A 22,196-nucleotide genomic window follows, 5' to 3' on the forward strand; every position below is an offset into this window, starting at 1 on the left:
CCCAGACCTTTTTAGGTCCCCCTTCCCTAAGAAGAGTTACTAATTTATAGTTACTAGATTTTAAATGTCATTCATTAAATATAGATAACTTTATTGACTGCAGCATCTGCATATTTATGCAATTTTATTTTAATTATATCTCTTTTAATTTAATGGCGGATGTAGTATTATTTTCTATATATAAACTAAACAATAATGTTTTACTTTGATCGGTTTAAGAATAAAACACTATGATAGCTATGCAGGCTACTGGTGTAACTAACATTTACCATTTCAAATAGGGCTTTACGAAAAGTTCCACCTAAATTGAACAAAGGCGAAAGTTATCAACAGCTTTGCAAAGAATGGGGAGAATAAGCAGAAAGCAACTGTCAGTGATATCATAATTATTTTTATAATATGAATAGGGAGAAGAGACAAGCTAAGAGAAGTGAAGTATGCGAAATATCAAAACAGTGTACTATATTCCTGCAAGTCAGTAAACACAGGGTATCACGCCATGCTGCGCTACCAAGTTTATTAGTGGCTTATGACTATCATGTAGTCCTTTTGTTGTATGAATTAGCAACCGGATGGGATGTCACAAAATTGTCAATAAATCATGATAGACCAATAGACTGATTTAAGAACTCTTTTAAGTTTTAGATAAATATGATGTTGTAATAAGACATACTAAAATTTGAGAAAGTTTAAAAACTTTGAAATATTCACAAGATGTTGCGCAAGATTCTCATAATAAAAAGTCTTACCCAAATCGAATCGCACTATAGTTTTCTGAAAATATGCAAATAGCTACTTCATCTTTACAGTTGAATACTTAACACCAAGTAGTCTTCAAACGTGTTATGACTCATGTTATGACTCATCAATCATCTGGGTTGCTACCCAAAGCCATCTCAAGCAACTCGTTTGGTCCCAGATATATCACCATTATTTCCATTAAGTATAAAACTATGAAAGTACTTTGGCTTCTAAAGTTTCATCTTACCTTCATCCGCATCAATCTGCTTCTTTGTGTTTAGTGAAGGAGAGAAATCAACGTAGGCAGCAGATAATCGATCTGAAGTTTGTACATTTGATGGAAGGTCAAGCGTGTCATAGTGACCAACGTTTTGTGAAATCGGCAAAGTTGTCTCATAATGGCTAGGCTTCTGCGGTTGGGGCAGAACTCGGTCAGGTATAACCTCTGAATATTCATTCGTATGGTCTTCATCTGCTCGAGTATATAAAAAACAGCCAATAGCAATTGAACTGACATGTTCTAGTTTTCAGTCACAATAGCAATAGGTCAGCAATTGTAAAAGGATGAATCTTGCCTCATTTTATATTTTACTTTTTGTAGAGTTTTTAAAATTGGTTTTCAGTACACAATGAAACCTTTTCTTACAAAAGGCTCCATTTATGAAATCTTTGAGTTACAAAACAACTTCTGGCACAAATTTTGTTTGCTTTGCCTTAGAGAAGATATTTCTAGATACAAAAGGTCAAACAGCATTTCGTACTTTGTTTCGTGTTTTAGTCTGTTTGTTTCCTGCGGATAAAATGTACAACACTTATTATACACACATGTATTACTTATTTTCATTAGCTAGCAAGAGTCACTAAATGATAAGCATTTTGTTTCTATTGCTTGAACAGTTTCAAGTTATCCTACACCACGTACAGTGGAGGGCAACTTTCATTTCTAGTAATTCAAGCTGTGTGTTTTCATTATGACAACATAGTTTTTTAGTTTGTGTCGACGTATATAAATATTTCTTCTTTTGTTCCTAAAAATAGTTATTATACAATACAATTAGACAACAATACAATATTTGGATTCTACCTACAAAATTTTTTACTTAGGAAATAGCTCCTGGAACAAACTGATTGCGTACGTAGAAGCTCTACTGTATATTTCTACGACTTGTTTGTTTCTATATTTCAATTTTTTAATTCACATTAATACTTTTATTAAACAAGTAAGCTTCAGGAAAACAATATTATACTCTGAGACATGCTGCTCATGATGTAAGCTTAGCACAAAATTATGTAGTCTAACAATAACATGTAAAATCTAACAATAACATGTAAAATCTAACAATGTTATCTAAAATCTATTAACAACATGTAAAGTATTGCAATAAGATGTATAGTCTAAAATCTAATCTAACATCTAATCTAAAACCCAAGTATTGATCAAATGAAACTAGATGCACGAAAAGTTTGTTGAACGTTGGAAGAGACTTGGTACAGTTCTGATCATTGTGTGAAGTCTCTAATCATCAGGTACTTCTGGAGTAGCCTCTCACCTTTGTTATATGGTTATTTCTTACTTACACGTTATTACAGGGTATTTGAGGAAATTGTTTAAAACTCAATTAAGTTGTATGTGTATCGCATTATATTAGCTGAATTTGATAACCAACTTTCCGATATCACACAAGGCTAGACATGACAAAGAATTTTGAAACACCAACTTATGCTAAAACTAGATTTGGATTACCTAGCTTTGCATTTGATTTGATTTTTTTATTTGATTTGAGTTTATTTTCATCATAAAAACAGATGCACACAGAGACACAAACCAAATAAATATACATATATGAATTAGCAATCATAATATAATAGGGAGTGATGAAGGCCCACATGCATAGTAGCAGGGCTAATCAAGGTGCAGGGCTTGAGTTGACAACTTTCTTAATATAATAATGTTCACATATTAAGACCTAAAGCCATCCCGATGAGTCAAGTAGATGCCTCTTTAAAGCAATCCTAAAACTATTTGAATTTTTAATGTACTTGATTGATATTGGTAAGTCATTTCAAATACTGGACAACTGGTAAGTTACCTGTTGATGTCCAGCTGTAGATGTAGACTTAGGGTAAGGTAAGGCTTAAGAAGAATAACGAGTAGCATAAGAGTGTTGTTGAACATGAGTGTCAGAGTAGAATGATGAATGAGCGAGAATACCTAAACGGAGTTTGTATAACTCTTTAATTGGAAGAACATTAGCCTTTTTGAACAGATCAACTGTGTGGTCTTTGAATTTTTTATGGAAGATTATTCGCATTAGAGGCTTTTGAATCAGGAATATTTTATTCAAATGACACTCTGCAGCATTGCCCCATGCTTCTAAACAATAAATTGGCTTACTGTTTATTAAACTGTTATAAAGCAATATCAAAATGTCAGTTGAAAAACTTTCTGAGGCTTTGAAAATTATACCCAAATTTTTATGCAGTTGACTTCTCAAATAATCAATATGAGAAGACCAGTTTAATGAGTTGTCAATAACTACTCCTAAGAATTTTACATTTGTAACAGTATTTATTGGTTTACCGTTGATACTTTTATTTTGGTTAAGTTCGAATTTATTTTGATGATTTTTGATTATTATAAAATTTGTTTTATTAATGTTAAGAGTTAGTTTGTTTGCGGTACACTAATTTTGAACTCTCTCTAAAGCTGAATTGATTTCGTGAATATTATCATTTAATTTTTTGTCAGTAAAAAACAGATTTGTATCATTAGTAAACAAAATAGTAGAGAAGGGTTTCGAATAATAAATTAAATCATTTATATAGAGAAGGAACAATGTATGACCAAGGATAGAACCTTGTGGAACCCCACATTCAATTTGTTATGATTCTGATAGAGTAGATTTATTCAAATATACTGACTGAGTTCTATCAGAAAGGTAACTTTTAAATAGCTCGACAGTGCTACATGAAAATTATAAGCTGTGAGTTTTTGAAGCAAAATAGAGTGATTTATGGTGTCGAAAGCTTTCGACACCATAAATGTGATCACGCATTAACGCATTACATTTCATGGGATGAGATCTTCTCAAACAATAAATTTAAAAGTCATCGGTTTTATATTTCTAGCACTGGTGAACTGAGAAATAATAGGTTTTTCAGTTTATAATTTTTAGAAAATGTTAGTTTTAACGAAGTTAATCTTTAGTAAAAGTAAAGCTTACTAATTGTTAAATTATAGCATTTGTGTCAGCAGCAGCCATTTTGCTCACTGAATTCTATTAAATGATCTACAGGTAGTTAGTTGAATTGACTGTGAGTTGGATAGCAATAAAGACTGCAATACAGTGCATCGCATTGCATCACATTATCTTCCATTAAATGTCATCACATTGGGTTACATTGAATTTCAGTATATTGTAAAATATTGACAAGCATTACATAATGTTAAATTGAATTAACTGACATAAAATTGCATAACATTGCATTACATTACATTGCCTTGCAATTATTGTTCATTATATTATAACATACTAAACTATATTATAATATACTAAAATATTTCATATTATGTTTTACCATTTTATATTATGGTATATCATATCATTATAGTATATTATATTTAATCTAGGATTCTGACTTACTCTTTGCATGCTTGAAGTTATTTGGGTTAACTTCCACGTCTTGAAGTGCTCTTTGAGAAGTCTGGGGTTCTTTTGCTCTAAAATGTTCCAGACTAGATGGTTATAAGTTTAAAATTAAATTACACAGCCCAATGCAGCAATACATATTATTGTTTCTGCACAAGTTTGCACAAGTCAGCACCAGTTAGCTGCAGTCAGCACAAGTCAGCACCAGTTGGCTGCAGTCAGCACAAGTCAGCACCAGTTGGCTGCAGTTAAAACCAGTTGGCTGCAGTTAGCTAACAGGCGCGTAAACTGATGCTTTTTATAATGCTACTTTATCAGATGCTGAATTTTTATACTATCAAATTTACCTTCTTTGTTTGCAGATGACGACAGCAAGAGCTATTATAATAAAAGCGAGTACAACAGCAATGGTCACCACCGCAACTATTGTAGCATCACTCTTGCTTAGTTTCCTCACACCAGCACTGTCAACTCCAGTTGTGCTTGCTCTGGTAACCACTATAAATTAGTCGGAGGATAACAAGTGAAGGATTATAGGTAATAGCAAAATGTCATAAAATGATTTAAGCATTAGTGCAAAGGCAGTGCCATTGCCAACACTGTTGTCCTCATGAAGAGAAACAACAGTAGAGTAGGTCCTCAACCTTGTACTCTACAGGGGTCCTTGACTTCCTAATATACAGTAGGTCTTTGACTTCCTAATATACAGTAGGTCCTTGACTTCCTAATATACAGAAGGTCCTTGACTTTCTAATATACAGTAGGTCCTTGACTTCCTAATAAACAGTAGTTCCTCAGCTTTATAATATACAGGAGGTCTATATATTAGGTACATATACTTGAGGCATGGTTCAACGCGAATTTCATTGTTGACCAAAACATCCTAAATAAGTTTCCTTTATTGTTATTAAAATATAATTTCGCCTTCATAATGATGGCCTTCTGCTTCTTTAATGCATTACTGTTAAAAGAATCTGTCTTGCCATTTGCAGTCGAGACAAAGGTTAAAAAAAGCTAAATAATTGAACAGGTGACAGAAGGAGAACAGGCAGACACAACAAAAATGGATATCACTGAAACTGAGAGATGCACTGATGTCTTCTGCCTCCACCACAAGCATAACAAAGCATATTCTTCTCTTGTGCGTTACTAGCTCATAGCAGTTTGTATCGCTAAGCGATTCTAAGATAAAACTATGCTAAAGATTGCTTCAGATTTTTTCATTTGGTGCATTCACACCCTTGAAACAGCAAAGTCTAGACCAGTGGTTCTTAACCTTTTTTGCCCCATTCCCCCTTTTCCAAACCTAAAGACAGAAATTCCCCTCCTCCCAACTCCTTCAAATAATGCGCTGCAACTAGATAGTGAACTTTATTTACTTATATACATACATATATATATATATATATATATATATATATATATATACATGTATATATGCATTTATTACAGTCATATTTACATGGAATATTAAAAATGAATGTATATTGAAACTCAATATATCTATCATTGTAAGACAGTCAGCAGACTAGTGCGATTTCTGTGTTTGTTTGGAGCTGACCAAAATTTTGATGTTAGGAGTTGTTGTAGATAAACTGCCAAATTCCTCCCTAAAATCCCAAAATTTTCCCCTGGGGGGGAATTCCCCCCTGGTTAAGAACCACTGGTCTAGACTCTAGATCATTGTAACCGAAGGACTCCTTGTATTTTATGTGTTGTCATTAGACGATAGCAACAGCTTCAATTAGATGTAGCAATGATGTGCCAACCAACTGACAAATCTTTGAACACAAATATTGATCTGCATACAGTCATAGTATAACCTACGAATGATGGCATAGCTGTTCAAGTGTCAAGGACATTCTCTAGATTTCCTTTTAGTGCTTAAATAAATGACTAATTAGTGAAAAGCAAATTGTTTTAAACTAGTAATTTAACTAGTTTATAGAATTTACTTTTTGCTAGCCAAACGTTTCATAAGCTTCTGAATGGTAGCTGTAATGAGCTGCTGTGATTACCTGTATTCCTAAAAGAGGTCAGTGGTGTCCTTGAATGTGTCCTAGCGTATGGACGGGTTGGAGTAGCAGATGCTAATGTGGTTGAGCTTAACATTTGGTTCGTAATAGATGTCCTTGCGGTAGGGGAGTACCTTTGTGTAGTGAGCCTTTCAGTGGTAGGTTGAGGTCTGTTTGTGGATGGTGATGTGTTTGGAGGCAGTAGAGTTATGAGTGAGGATGCCGTAATATATGAGGCTGGTGATGTCGTCAGCGATGGACTGGTAGATGATGAAGAGGTAATTAATACTAAAACATATAAGAAAAAACCATATAAATTAGAATTTTAACAAAGAAATGAGTTGTTGACAACTCCAATACAGTAATCCCTCCTACTTCATGGTTCAGCTTTCGAAGTATCTATCTTTACTTCGCAGATTAAAAAATAAAAAATATTCATTTCAAAACTAAAGTTGAAAAAATGGATAACAAAACTAAAACAGATAAAATATATAAATCTCTCTCGTACTGTGGCCCAGTGAAATCTCTCCGCAGGGATCATTGTGATATCAGCCAGCATTGTTTGCAGGTTTCCTGTTTGCGTTTTGTAAAGTTTAAAAGCGCAAAGTGCTTTTGATATCTTTCATTCTGCCTCTTAAGCGCCCTCGACTCTAAAAATTGTCTAATGAACATACAAAAAGAGAAAAATATTTGTGATTTATGAAAAACGACCTTATTAAATATAATAACGACAGGTAAAATCAGTTTTTATTTCACAGATTTTCCCTTTATTGGGGGGCGCTGGTCTAGATTAATCATGGTAAATAAGAGGTCACCTTATTCTCCACCTTCACCTAGTCAATGATAGAAATCTTTACCATTTAACTTAAAAACATTGCTGCTTTCTGTTATACCTTGATACTTACATTTATATGCCATACTGGATGCATTTACTTGTCTACTTTGTGAAGACACTTGAAAACGAATATACTGTTCTGCAGATATTTTCTCTTGATTAGTTGGTTGGTCGCTTTTCTCTGAAAAAACCTGACAGGAGACTGAGAGTTTTAGAGAGAGATCAGCAACAAAGCCAATAGGTAGTCTCATGGTCACGATGTAAAGGGTATTCGGTTTTACATTTTCCCACATGATTGCTCCCTCAGAACTTCCAATCTTAGGAAGCCAGACATTAGTCCCTACTTCATCCTTGAGCAGACTGATACCTCCATCTTTCTTTGTTTCTCCTACCAAATATGAAATGGGATATGAATACATGTGTGAATATGAAATGGAATATGAACACATGTGCGAATATGAAATGGAATATGAACAGATGTGCGAATTTGAAATGGAATATGAACACATGTGCGAATATGAAATGGAATATGAACACATGTGCGAATATGAAATGGAATATGAACACATGTGCGAATATGAAATGGAATATGAACACATGTGCGAATATGAAATGGAATATGAACACATGTGCGAATATGAAATGGAATATGAACACATGTGCGAATATGAAATGGAATATGAACACATGTGCGAATATGAAATGGAATATGAACACATGTGTGAATATGAAATGGAATACGAACACATGTGTGAATATGAAATGGAATATGAACACATGTGTGAATATGAAATGGAATATGAACACTTGTGTGAATATGAAATGAAATATGAACACATGTGTGAATATGAAATAGAATATGAACACATGTGTGAATATGAAATGGAATATGAACACATGTGCGAATATGAAATGGAATATTCACACATGTGTGAATATGAAATGGAATATGAACACATGTGTGAATATGAAATGGAATATGAACACATGTGTGAATATGAAATGGAATATGAACACATGTTTGAATATGAAATGGAATATGAACACATGTGTGAATATGAAATGGAATATGAACACATGTGTGAATATGAAATGGAATATGAACACATGTGTGAATATGAAATGGAATATGAACACATGTGTGAATATGAAATGGAATATGAACACATGTGTGAATATGAAATGGAATATGAACACATGTGTGAATTTGAAATGGAATATGAACACATGTGTGAATATGAAATGGAATATGAACACATGTGTGAATATGAAAGAAAACCACTAGGAATCACTACACAGGGCAGTGTTTAAAGTACCTATGCTTTGCAAAGAACACCATAGCATTGCATGCTCATCGATGCCTTTTTTAAATTAGTCAATTGGCTACTTATTAACAATATTTATTTCTAATTACTGCTTTTATTTTTGATTAACAAAGATAATAATTAGTCTAAGCTCAGGTTTACCGATTTTAGCAGTTTTTTAAGATATTTGTTGTTCACAGAAATATCCAATATGATGGAGCAATAAACAATTTTCAAACAAGCACCAGCATGTTGGACCTTAAGCTACTCATTGGCATATGTTACTGTCTCATCAGCTATGTTTATAGAGTTACTCTAGGTTGAGCCCAAGTCTTAACTAAAGCAATAATGATGAAGTTAACAAAGCACCGCATCAGACCAGCTGTTATTCGCAACTATAAAGCAAGTATTCTCAACTGGGATATTTTTACCATTATATATTCTTTTCTATTCACTCGATGCTTGTGTAACTATTTTGTCAACAGCATTTGCAGAATCTAAAGCTGCATTCTTGAAGTCAGGTAAATAATTGTATTCAAAGTCTTTTACTTGGTCAAAATAAGTTGGAGGCATATACGATTTTAGATTGAGCCTACCTTGGATTTTAATCCTTTCGTTGAAAAGTGCGGTTGTATGTATTCGAAAAATGAGATTCGATCCCAACTGGTAGTATGTTTTAAAAGCAGGAGCAGCTCCGTTCTGACAAATCTCAGTTTCGTTCAATAAAAGTTTAGAACGTGCATGTTTAGTTTTCATCTGCACAGTCGCTTGGCCTTCACAGCCATCTTTTGTATTCATCGTCAGTAGGATCAGATCTGGTACATTTTCAATTGTCACAGTCACGGTGCAGGCTTTGCCACTAGGTTTTACTTCAATTTTTCTATTCTCTTCAAACGCAAAGTTAAATACTGAACCTTGACTCGCATCTTGGCAGTCAATTATCTCTGACACTGTAACACAAAAGGTTAACATAAAAGATTGCTGTGCGCTTATGATGTTCTTGCTTAAACATCTTCTTAACCATGCCAATAATCAGCAAGTATGCCTAACAACAACTTGCCTCTATAACCATGCCAATAATCAGCAAGTATGCCTAACAACAACTTGTCTCTATAACCATGCCAATAATCAGCAAGTATACCTAACAACAACTTGCCTCTATAACCATGCCAATAATCAGCAAGTATACCTAACAACAACTTGCCTCTATAACCATGCCAATAATCAGCAAGTATGCCTAACAACAACTTGTCTCTATAACCATGCCAATAATCAGCAAGTATACCTAACAACAATTTGCCTCTATAACCATGCCAATAATCAGCAAGTATACCTAACAACAACTTGCCTCTATAACCATGCCAATAATCAGCAAGTATACCCAACAACAACTTGCCTCTATAACCATGCCAATAATCAGCAAGTATACCTAACAACAACTTGTCTCTATAACCATGCCAATAATCAGCAAGTATACCTAACAACAACTTGCCTCTATAACCATGCCAATAATCAGCAAGTATATCTAACAACAACTTGCCTCTATAACCATGCCAATAATCAGCAAGTATACCCAACAACAACTTGCCTCTATAACCATGCCAATAATCAGCAAGTATACCTAACAACAACTTGCCTCTATAACCATGCCAATAATCAGCAAGTAATACCTAACAACAACTTGTCTCTATAACCATGCCAATAATCAGCAAGTATACCTAACAACAACTTGCCTCTATAACCATGCCAATAATCAGCAAGTATACTTAACAACAACTTGTCTCTATAACCATGCCAATAATCAGCAAGTATACCTAACAACAACTTGCCTCTATAACCATGCCAATAATCAGCAAGTATACCTAACAACAACTTGCCTTACACTAATCACTCACTTGTTGCTGTAATCGAGACCTGCACTCCCTTCCCACAAGGGTAAAAATCCATGAAGTAAAAATTATTAAAACCATATATAATAAAGCTAATTTTTCATTAACCGTTAGCATTTTCTTCGCAATCTTAGGTGTAATAGATGATCATGAGGGTCGATAAATTTTAAGAATCATGATGAAATGTGGCACAAGCACAGGAAAAAAGGAACAGCATTTTGCACTTTCACATTTCACAAAATGTAACATGAAAAACGGCAAATTGCGATGACTGGTAGTTAACTGATGTGGGAGCATCGGTATGCCACCAGTTGCTGCACACTGATAATTCCACATGATGGCACACTGATAATTCCACATGATGACACACTGATAATTCCACAAGATGGCACACTGGTAATTCCACATGATGGCACACTGGTAATTCCACATGATGACACACTGGTGATTCCATAGCGCTATACCTGCACATTGACTGCAGTCCGCTGAAGGGTATCACTGAGTCAGAGTATGAAAGATATTTATACATTTCATGTCTTTTAGTTGTCTTTACTTTTTTTTTCTTTAAAGTTGAACTTACGGTATCTGAATCAGTCTTTAGTAGATTTTATCAGAAAGTATCAGCATTTTTCTATCATTTGTCATGATTTTTGATGTTTGAGGAGATATGAATTCCAGTATGCTTGAAGATTAAAATTGGAAAGACTTGATTGCGATTAAAACGTTCAGAAGAAAGATAAGTGCTAAATGAAGTCATTAGTTGTTATCATTGCGATAGACGATATGGGCTACTGCATTGAGATTGCAGCAATATGCGTCTCTATTCTGTCGATCACTTCGCCAAAGTGCAACTTTAGACGTGACAATCGCACTTCCCCTTGATTTGAGCATTTTAATTGCGATCAAGTTTTATGATTTTTATCTTAAAACATACTGGTGATCGTCCTTAAAAATCAAAAACAATCAAATATAATAATAAATATTGATACTTTCTGATAAAATTTACTAAAAACTTAGTTCAAGGTCATCTTAGTCATCTTGTCACCTTTATCAAGGTCATCTTAACTTTTAATGAATGTTTTCACATTTATTAAAGAATAAATATTAAAGTATTAAATCAATGAAGCTGCAAAACTAAAGCACGAAGTAGCGAGGGCTACTTTATTAGCTGGAATGCAACTCCCTGCTTGCACCTGTGCAAATGGCACAAGAAAAAAATGAATACCTTCTCGAGACTAAAACATTCTGCACGCATAATAAAAGACATTGGAAAGCACACTGGAGAAGCTAAACATGACCGTAATTTTTTGTCCTTAATATGTTTAGAAATCAATTTTTATCTTGGTGTTTGTAATTTTTAGATATACTAGTATTTGTTGTTGATAACTTTATTCAACAACATTAATTTAAATATGTCATATTATCATAAAATGACACAGTTCTTATCATAAATCAAATGCTTTTATACATGTGTTTCGAGTTTTACTCCAAAAACTTTCTCTAATGATCAGATAGCCAACCACAACAAAGCAGAAGATGCAAATTAAGCACTCTTAATATGCTTGAAGAGAAGTTTGCACGGTAATTCTCCAATGTATTTCAGTCTAAGTGTGCACTGTCTATTGACTGTCTATCGACTGACTATCGACTGACTATCGGCTGACTATCGACTGACTATCGGCTGATTATCAACTGACTATCGACTGTTTATCGACTAACCATCGACTGACTATCGACTGACTATCGACTGGCTATCGACTGACTATCGATTGTCTATTGACTGTTTATCGACTGACTATCGACTGACTATCGATTGACTATCTACTGATTATCGACTGACTATCGACTGTCTATCGACTGTCTATCAGCTGACTATCGACTGACTATCGACTGACTATCAACTGTTTGACGACTGTCCATCCAGCTTGTGACAGAGTATGTAGACAGCGAAGACTACAAAGGGCCTATCTATTTGACAAAAAGCCTCATGGCAATCTGTCAAATATGTCACATCACTGTCACCAAATTTTCATATGTGACACTGATCACCATGTGTGACACCCTCACCATGGGTCTCACCATTTGTTATGTGTGCCACCACTTGCCGATTGTGACACTGCTCCGCCACATATCACGCTACTCACTATATGTGACACCGCTAGCCATGTATTACACCAGTCCTCATGTGTCACACTACTCATCATATGGGACACCACCCGCCATATATGACACCACTCGCCATATGTGACACCACTCGCTATATGTGACACCACTCGCCATGTGTGACACCACTACAATGTCTGACACCATTTGTCATGTCTAACACTGCTATCCATGTGTGACACCCCTCACCATGTGTCAATGATAATGGGTGCATGATAGTAAGGATTTACTTACTAGAAGATATTTCTTTCGCAACTGACAGGAAAATGAGAAACCAGATTGCTTGCTTCATGTTAAAACGCAGCTCTACAAATGGACAAAAAAATCTAACCAAGTTCACAAAAACAATATTCGCATCAGAAAAAGTTTTGTCTTTAAATATGAGTCAAATGCCATAATGATGACACCCAAATAAGCGGTTAGCCATTATACCATGATCCGACATTAAATGTCAAACCTCACCATACTAAACAATTTGTTAGCATAAAGCTAGGCCAGTTTGATCTGATGGATTAGACCTCTTAACATGATGTTTTCTTACAAAAAACATAAGTCTATTCCTACACAAATAAAACAATACAAAGTCATTAGTCATCGTTACAAGAAAGAGTATACATATGAGCCTAATATTTCAGAGTTACTAAGCTCAAAACCTCCTGTTCAACAGGAAAAATTAATGACAACTGTTTTGATTCATTAACATTTCATTTTCATTCATTTTCATTTGATTAGTATGTATGTTACACTAGTTATAGTAGGTATGTATGGGACACTAGTTATGGTAAGTATGTGCGTTACAATGGTTATAGTAAGTATGTATGTTACAATGGTTATAGTAAGTCTGTATGTTACACTAGTTATAGTAGGTATGTATGTTACACTAGTTATAGTAAGTATGTATGTTACAATGGTTATAGTAAGTATGTATGTTACACTAGTTATAGTAAGTATGTATGTTACAATGGTTATAGTAAGTATGTATGTTACATTAGTTATAGTAAGTATGTATGTTACACTAGTCATAGTAAGTATGTATGTTACACTAGTTATAGTAAGTATGTATGTTACACTAGTTATAGTAAGTATGTATGTTACACTAGTTATAGTAAGTATCTATGTTACACTAGTTATAGTAAGTATGTACATTGTATGTTACAATGGTTATATTAAGAGTAGTCAATAACAATGATAAGTCATAACCCAGTGCTGACCAAAATTGCTAAAGAGTTAAGTATGAGTAATCGTCCACCCTTATCACTATTGTGATTATAACTGGTAGACACATGACTGTTGAACCAATGCTTTCAGCATCAGTGAATGTAGTTAGTTGGGAATACAATCAAAAATACAACACTTACAACCAGACAGCAGATGCCAACCGGAAACCTTAGGGCATAGATCAAGCTAGATTCTGTTTGATCAAACACAATCCAAACTCTCACTTGATGAGGCAGTTAATGTCTCGTGAATGCAAGACTCTAGTTATGTTTTTATTTCCTGGTTATTCACTGTTTCTTATCGCTCAAATTGAAAATATTAATTTTTTGGAATTTCTGTTCAAATTTATATGACAATGTTTTTAGCAAGTTTGATCGAATTGGTTTATTACTAACTAATGAAATTTTGTATACTATTTGATTACAATGTTTCTTCATTCTCTGTTTCTATATAGTCGAGTTCCTTTTCTTGCAAACGTCAGAGATATGCTTACTTTGGAAGCTTCAGTTTGATTTACATGTAGCTAGCCCTTAGTCCAACTACTTATTGCTCTGGATTTGACAGCACCACCCACACCGCCTTCTAGATTATACTAGAAGGAACTTTTGCAACTTCACAAATTTTTACATTCTCACATTCAGCCACACTTCCTCTTCTAAAATGTCATTGCAATTGCAAATATCTATCGTTGCTGTCTCTAGTGCTAGCTTTTACTAACATAGTCATGTACTTACAATTTCATATGCCACAAACTCTGCAGGTGACAAGCTTTGCAGGTGACAAGATCTGCAGGTGACAAGCTCGGCAGGTGAGTCATATGATGGGTATAACCAAGTCTTAGGTTTGATTACTGCATATGAGTGTCTGCTTGAGCTGAACTAAAACTGTACTGCAACATGAAGGAAGTTTATTTAGTGAAAAGCCTGGGTGTTCAATAGTTTAGCTTTCTAAAGGGCATTCCTATGAACAATAGTAATGTATTATGTTAGCAAACGTCTTTGTTGTCATGTCTCCTGTTTATGTGTAATCAAATTAGAGCAGCCTCATTGAAGAGCAAGAAAGAGAGAGGCGCAGTGATTCATACAATCTCTTAATAATGCGAAGATTACTCTCTCCATTGTCCATCCAGTAAGTATTTCTCAAATTTCTCAAATTCATTAACGTCATTTCATTTTGACTGATTGAGTTCGTTTGCTATTTCTATGTTTTCATGTGTCAGATGATGTTGATTTGAATTTGTGCGCACGTTGATTGATTTAGGATGTGATAAGTGTTTCAATGGATATTCGCATGTTGCGGATTAATGCTCGCTCGTTGTTAAAAAAACAGAAATCTACACTACAGGCCCTAGCCCGGCACACCTGTCTTGTCAAATTGAAATAAAAGGAACTGACGTGTGAAAATGTTTTTAATAGAGTAGCTTATGGGGATGGTTTTCTGTGCATCATTTGCAAGAGCTGTTTCAATCTTTTGCAAGCATGAAACAGTCGATGAAAATTTTCAACAAAACTCGCTTAATTTAGAGATTTTTGCTTTTTCCATCTTGATACAAAATTTCAGATTAACTTCATCATAAAAACATAGTTAATGAATAGCACGTGGTACGGCACAACTGCATTATTCTTCATTATTGAACAGACCGATTTCAATTAAAATTCGATTTTAGTAATTGTCTTCTCATGCAAACTCAATACATTGCATCAGAGCAAAACTTCAGATTTGGTGTCAATAAACCTTGAATGCTAGGATTTGTCTTAGATCAGCTATATACAGTTACAGGGTGAATATCTGGCTATGGAAAAGTTGTCAGTTATGGCTGGTGGTTTCACTAGCCATGAGGAAAGGTGATGATATGTTTCATTCTTTTTTAATTAAAGTAGTAACTACAAGATTATATTGCTGAGAAGAAAATTTATAACTGGCCAGCTCAAGGCAGTCTTGTTTACTTATCAAAACCAGTAACTGATCTGCTTGATAAAAATTGATTATTTCTATTAAATAAAATAAACTATGACAACACTGATGCTGCATAATGTATAGAGGAAGCGCTGCATATCTAAAAAGTATACCAACCAGAAAGAGGACAGGGTCTGCTGTTAGATTCAAGGTTGAATGGTCAGCTTTATGGTCCCGGCTCTCAGACTGCTGCAAGAGTTTGAGGCCATAAGCTTATACAATCGAGATGATTGGACAGCTTAAATTGCCCTGGACAAGATTGAAATTTTATAAAATGTAACAACGGCAGAGAGCATTGGTGAAGAGAGTTCAGTCTTCGCCATTGTTCAGCCCCCTTTGCCAAGCTAAATCCGAGCAGTTGCGGCTACAATTAAGTAATCACTACTCAGTCAGAAGTGAAATACACATCTGACTGTGAAGAGACATCTGTTATATGTAAAGGGCACAGCTATATGGCAACCTTAGCTACCTTAAGTCTATTGGTTTGGTTTATCTATTAGATATTCTTTATTGGATAAATCTATTGGTATGGACGCTCTATTGGTTTGAAGAAACGCGGTGAGAGATATTGATTTACAAATATTATATATAATATTATTATTAAATTATTATTAAATATTATTAAATATAATATTATTGACTTTCAGCCTATTCTGGTTTCACTGTTCCTATAGCAAGTGTAATATTTTGCTCTATATTGCTAAAGACAATTCTACACAAAATTTTAGTAGATTTTATCAAATAGTATCAGTATTTTATCAGATAGTATCAGTATTTTATCAGATAGTATCAGTATTTTATCAGATAGTATCAGTATTTTATCAGATAGTATCAGTATTTTATCAGATAGTATCAGTATTTTATCAGATAGTATCAGTATTTTATCAGATAGTATCAGTATTTTATCAGATAGTATCAGTATTTTATCACATAGTATCAGAATTTTATCAGATAGTATCAGTATTTTTGACCTTTTGCGATTGTCTTTCATGTTTGACGTGATTTGACTGCAAAGAAGTTTCAAGATAAAATTGACAAAAATTGAATGCGGTTAAAATGCTCAGATCGAAGCAGGCGTGATTATGACGTCTATACAGTGCACCCTCAGGATATAAGATATATAGGTATAAAAACCATAGTAATTATATAGTGCAAACATCCCTTGGTAAAAATTGTCAAAATTTTATAAGTGCTATGCATATTAAAAATTAGTAACAAAATACTATGTTAACCTTAGTAACTATAGTTACCTAGAGTAACTTTAGTGCATTTGGTGTATTTAGTAGTTATGATATGCAATAAAGTTTAACATTATAATGTGTCATGTACAGTCATACCGTAGATAGTTCTTACCTTCAAGACAAACGTACATATAACATAAACTTTGAATTCACCTCAAATAAATTTAGCTTACTACTCGCAGACTTGAAACTAAATTTAGTACTTTTAACTATTTTACTGAATTTCAACTTTTTATTACTAAAATTTGATCACTTATCAGTTTTTGTTTTTGCTTTTACTATAATTTTGAGCAGTTAAAACCTTTTCAACCTAATTCGACAAAAAAACCTGAACAATGCTGCTTTTGTAATGAAATGGGTTTTTGTTAGCAGGTTACTGAAAGTTGTTTGACCACTGTGTAAAGGAACCGCAACTCCAACTTTGTTACTGGTTTCAAAGAAAAATGTGACTGTTTTACATATGAAAATTGCTGAACAGAAAGAAATCGGTCATCGTATCTCTTGTAGGCGTTGTCAATGTTCTCAGGCAAACAGTATTCTGGTGTTTTTGTTATTTTGACTACATAATAAGCTCACCGACAGCCATGCTTGAACCTCGAGCGAAGATTTTGTTGAATTTGTATGGTGAAATAAGATTCATACGGCGAGGTGAAAAAATCAGCATGTTCCACTTCGTAAAGAGAAAAAATCATATATCAGGGTAATCGTATCCTTAGGTTGCGCTGTAGTTGCACTTAGGCAGCGACTAACAGAATAGAAACACAAACTGCTGCAACTTAAACGCAATAGTCGATATCAATAACAATAGAGGCAAGCAGCCGCGACTAGTTACATTATTTTGGTAAGTTTTTTTTTTGAACATTTTGTCGATTTTAATCTAAAATCATCCTGTCTGTCAGATCACTTAAAACATTAATAACCAACACAAATGATAAAAAATAAAATTTCTGATAAAATCTACTGAAATTTTGTGTGAGTGCATTACAAGGAGTGGTATTGTGTGAGTGCATTACAAGGAGTGGTATTGTGTGAGTGCATTACAAGGAGTGGTATTGTGTGAGTGCATTACAAGGAGTGGTATTGTGTGAGTGCATTACAAGGAGTGGTATTGTGTGAGTGCATTACAAGGAGTGGTATTGTGTGAGTGCATTACAAGGAGTGGTATTGTGTGAGTGCATTACAAGGAGTGGTATTTTGTGAGTGCATTACAATGAGTGGTATTGTGTTTGTTCATTAGAAATTGAGAGATATTCATACTCAAAGGTAATATGAATTCTATTTTCATTTATTTTACATACTATAAATAGCGTTGTTTTACAAGAAACTAATAGGCCTCCAATTCTCTTCTATTGTACTATCATTGCTCAGCCAACCAGAACTCAGCATCCAAAGATCGGCTCAACATGGCTGACCTGGTTCTATCTACATCTCTTCTGGCAAAGAAAAAGTGAATAAATGGTAATAAATGGTAATGAACTTTATCAGTGGCTCATGTTTTTTTCTAAAATATTACTTCAAACAAGAAAAAGTTTTTTTTAATATTATGCACTACGCTTAATGTTTAGATTGCTTATTCCACAATGAAGCCAATCAACTGCACTGACTGTTTGTTTTTACAAATACGTTGACATTACATAACGTAAGCATCTACCATATAGTTGCAAAGTCATTACTTTAGGAAGTCCAACACAATACCACCCTGCTGCCACTCTAAACACAATACCACCCTGCTGCCACTCTAAACCTCTCAAATGTGTCACTTAGACTTATTGTGACGCGGTTGTATTATTCATAGAAACATGTTTTACAAGAAACTTATAATCACCAGGTTAATTGTATTGCAACACAGCGACTACTTTCGTTGATGCAACCATTACGGAGTAGATTTGCTTTTATAAACAATGTTTCCTCAACACCATTGACCTTTCAAATTCTGCAACAAATGTCATTTAACTGTGCCAAACCAATTTCTAGCAATCTTGTCTGACGCACTGTCAGGCCTCGCTATATTTTTAATATTCTGCTCTTCTAAACTTTTATTAATCACATTTGTGTCCCGGTGGTGACTTGAGGCTTAGTGACTTGAGGCTTAGTGACTTGAGGCTAAGTGACTTGAGGCTAAGTGACTTGAGGCTTAGTGACTTGAGGCTTAGTGACTTGAGGCTTAGTGACTTGAGGCTAAGTGACTTGAGGCTAAGTGACTTGAGGCTTAGTGACTTGAGGCTTAGTGACTTGAGGCTTAGTAACTTGAGGCTTAGTGACTTGAGGCTAAGTGACTTGAGGCTTAGTGACTTGAGGCTAAGTGACTTGAGGCTTAGTGACTTGAGGCTTAGTGACTTGAGGCTTAGTGACTTGAGGCTAAGTGGCTTGAGGCTAAGTGACTTGAGGCTTAGTGACTTGAGGCTTAGTGACTTGAGGCTAAGTGACTTGAGGCTAAGTGACTTGAGGCTAAGTGACTTGAGGCTAAGTGACTTGAGGCTTAGTGACTTGAGGCTTAGTGACTTGAGGCTTAGTGACTTGAGGCTTCGTGACTTGAGGCTAAATGACTTGAGGCTTAGTTTCAGAACCTTAAGAGAGCTTAAAGTCTGTTTTCATCAATAAGGATTTTGAATGAACAACTTTTATACAATCTATTTCGACGAATGAGTGATTTCTGTGTAATTATATAGCGTTTCAGCTGTTTTTGGTTATTTTTTGCAAATATTCCAAATGCACATTGTCTTACTTGAAGATGTTGATCAAACCAGTCATTTGGTCAAAATTACTTAAAAATATTATTAAAATCGCTATTATTTTTAATGCTATCTGCTTTTTTTACTGCAATAAAAATTTACTCGGTTAGTTAAAGCAATAATAAATACAATTATCTCTAATTATTATATTTTACATGTTCATTTAAAAAAAGTTTGTTATACGATATTTTTTAAAGAACTCATTGTACGAGTAAAAACTAAATAAATAGAGCAATAATGAATAGAAAAGTCTTTGTTGTTCTTTTAGCCTTAGAGACAGGCGTACAATACATACCTTGATTGTAAACTAAGGCTGGGAAAGGTTATATATGTTTATATAGGCTTTGATTCTGTTACATTTTGCTTTTAATTTCCATTATCTGTTTCACCTTTTCTGCAATGTTCTTAACAAAAAAAAGATTTTGAGCTAGATATGTTAAAAATTTATTTGTATTAAAACAATTATTTGCTTTAAACTGACATGTTAAAAGTTTGCACGCAAGGGTGGTAGCAAGTGCAGGCTTGGCTGTAACTAAGTTAAAATAAAACTATCATAATCATTACTATCGTGTAATAGTGCGTATAATAATTATTCTATGCTGAATTTACCCATCGAAACATTTCAATGTTTACCTTATAGGATGAACATTTTGATTTTCCTCGATGACATCTTACTCTGAAGCATTCACTGTAGCCCTGTCGCATGGCCTGCACAATTCCAAACAACTGTGTAATTATTTCTCGTTGAAATATTCATAGAAACATTTTTTACATGAAACTTATAATCACCAGTTTGATTGCATCACAACATTGCGGCTACTTTTGTTGATTCAACCATTATCCAAATCCTACTACCAAAATCCCACTACCAAAATCCTACTATCAAAATTCTACTACCAAAACCAATTACCAGACCTAAACCAAGATATTATTTGGTGCGCATTATTTCCTCGACACCGTTGACTTTTAAATTCGTTCACAACAATCGTGTCATCGTTATTGGTATGCTGTCAGGCCTTGGCTATATTTTTATATTTTAATCTACTAAACTTTATCAAACTTGTGTCCCGGGCACTGGCTTGTGGTTTAGTTTCAGGGCATGAAAAAACTGTTTTCTGTTTGCGACCTGTCTGCTGTCGCTTGTAACCTGTCTTCTGTCACGTGCAACCTGCCTGCTGTCACTTGCAACCTGCCTGCTGTCAGTTGTAACCTGTCTACTGTCATTTGCAACCTGCCTGCTGTCACTTGCAACCTGTCTGCTGTCACTTGTAACCTGTCTGCTGTCACTTGTAATCTATCTGCTGTCACTTGTAATCTGTCTGCTGTCACTTGTAACCTGTCTGCTGTCACTTGCAATCTCTGTGCTGTCACTTGTAACCTGTCTGCTGTCACTTGCAATTGGTCTGCTGTCACCTGCAACCTGCCTGCTGTCACTTGTAACCTGTCTGCTGTCACTTGCAATCTGTCTGCTGTCACTTGTAACCTGTCTACCATCACTTGCAATCTGCCTGCTGTCACTTGTAACATGCCTGCTGTCACTTGCAACCTCCCTGCTGTCACTTGCAACCTGTCTACTGTCACTTGTAACCTGTCTGCTGTCACTTGCAATCTCTCTGCTGTCACTTGTAACCTGTCTGCTGTCACTTGCAATCTGTCTGCTGACTCTTGCAATCTGCCTGGTGTCACTTGCAACTTGTCTGCTATCACTTGTAACCTGTCTGCTATCACTTGCAACTTGTCTGCTGTCACTTGCAACTTGTCTGTTGTCCCTTGCAACTCGTCTGCTGTCACTTGCAATCTCTCTGCCGTCACTTGCAACGTATCTGCTGTCACTTGCAACCTGTCGGCCGTCACTGGCAAGCTGTTTGCTTCTGCTTGCAACCTGTCTGCTGTCACTTGCAACTTATCTGCTGTCACTTGCAACATGTCTGCTGTCACTTGCAACTTGAATGCCGTTAGTTGCAAGTTTTCTGCTGTCAATTGCAACCTGTCTGCTGCTGTATAGTCGCTCCTAATTATTCAATGGTTTAACCTGCATTCACTAAGCTTACAAAAACTATCAAAATTTTGCCAGCAGTAAATTACAGGAACATTAATTTTGTTATCACTTCATGATGGTACCACATCTATCAATTATTTTGCTCACTCATGAGTTAAATTTTCAAGATGTGATGCAAGGAATGGCCAAAGGAATAACTATGATGACATACATGTAAATGTGTGAGAAATCCCTGAAAGGTCGAGTACAATGTCTTCTTAGCTTACTGCAAGTAGAGGCTGCGCTTGTTTTTATAAAAACACTAGCGGAATGCCTGGCGTTGCATGGGTATTAAAAATCAGCTTATAAATAGTGAGAGGTAATGTAGTTGCTTGCCAATTTTCATTAGCCTATCACATTGCTAATGGCTAATTTGAGTAAGCTTACTAATAAGAGCCGTAAACTAATCAAATC

The 22,196-nt window shown here is 34.9% G+C and overlaps 3 protein-coding genes across 3 annotated transcripts; 2 read left to right on the forward strand and 1 right to left on the reverse strand.

The window, feature by feature from the left end:
• The first annotated feature begins 7,673 nt into the window (after positions 1 to 7,673).
• On the forward strand, positions 7,674 to 8,552 carry LOC137388147 (uncharacterized). The gene has a single exon (XM_068074651.1). The coding sequence runs from the start codon at positions 7,674 to 7,676 to the stop codon at positions 8,550 to 8,552; it is 879 nt and encodes a 292-aa protein (XP_067930752.1).
• A 9,863-nt stretch (positions 8,553 to 18,415) lies between these two features.
• LOC137388148 (uncharacterized protein in mobD 3'region-like) lies at positions 18,416 to 19,613 on the forward strand. The gene is made up of 2 exons (XM_068074652.1): positions 18,416 to 18,459; positions 19,085 to 19,613. The coding sequence occupies exons 1-2, from the start codon at positions 18,416 to 18,418 to the stop codon at positions 19,611 to 19,613; spliced, it is 573 nt and encodes a 190-aa protein (XP_067930753.1).
• Positions 19,614 to 20,836: 1,223 nt separating this feature from the next.
• Positions 20,837 to 21,670, reverse strand: LOC137388149 (myb/SANT-like DNA-binding domain-containing protein 4). Its single transcript, XM_068074653.1, has one exon. The coding sequence runs from the start codon at positions 21,668 to 21,670 to the stop codon at positions 20,837 to 20,839; it is 834 nt and encodes a 277-aa protein (XP_067930754.1).
• Between the last annotated feature and the right edge of the window lie 526 nt (positions 21,671 to 22,196).

Source organism: Watersipora subatra, chromosome 2 (genome assembly GCF_963576615.1).
Source record: "Watersipora subatra chromosome 2, tzWatSuba1.1, whole genome shotgun sequence".
Classification (NCBI taxonomy): domain Eukaryota; kingdom Metazoa; phylum Bryozoa; class Gymnolaemata; order Cheilostomatida; family Watersiporidae; genus Watersipora; species Watersipora subatra.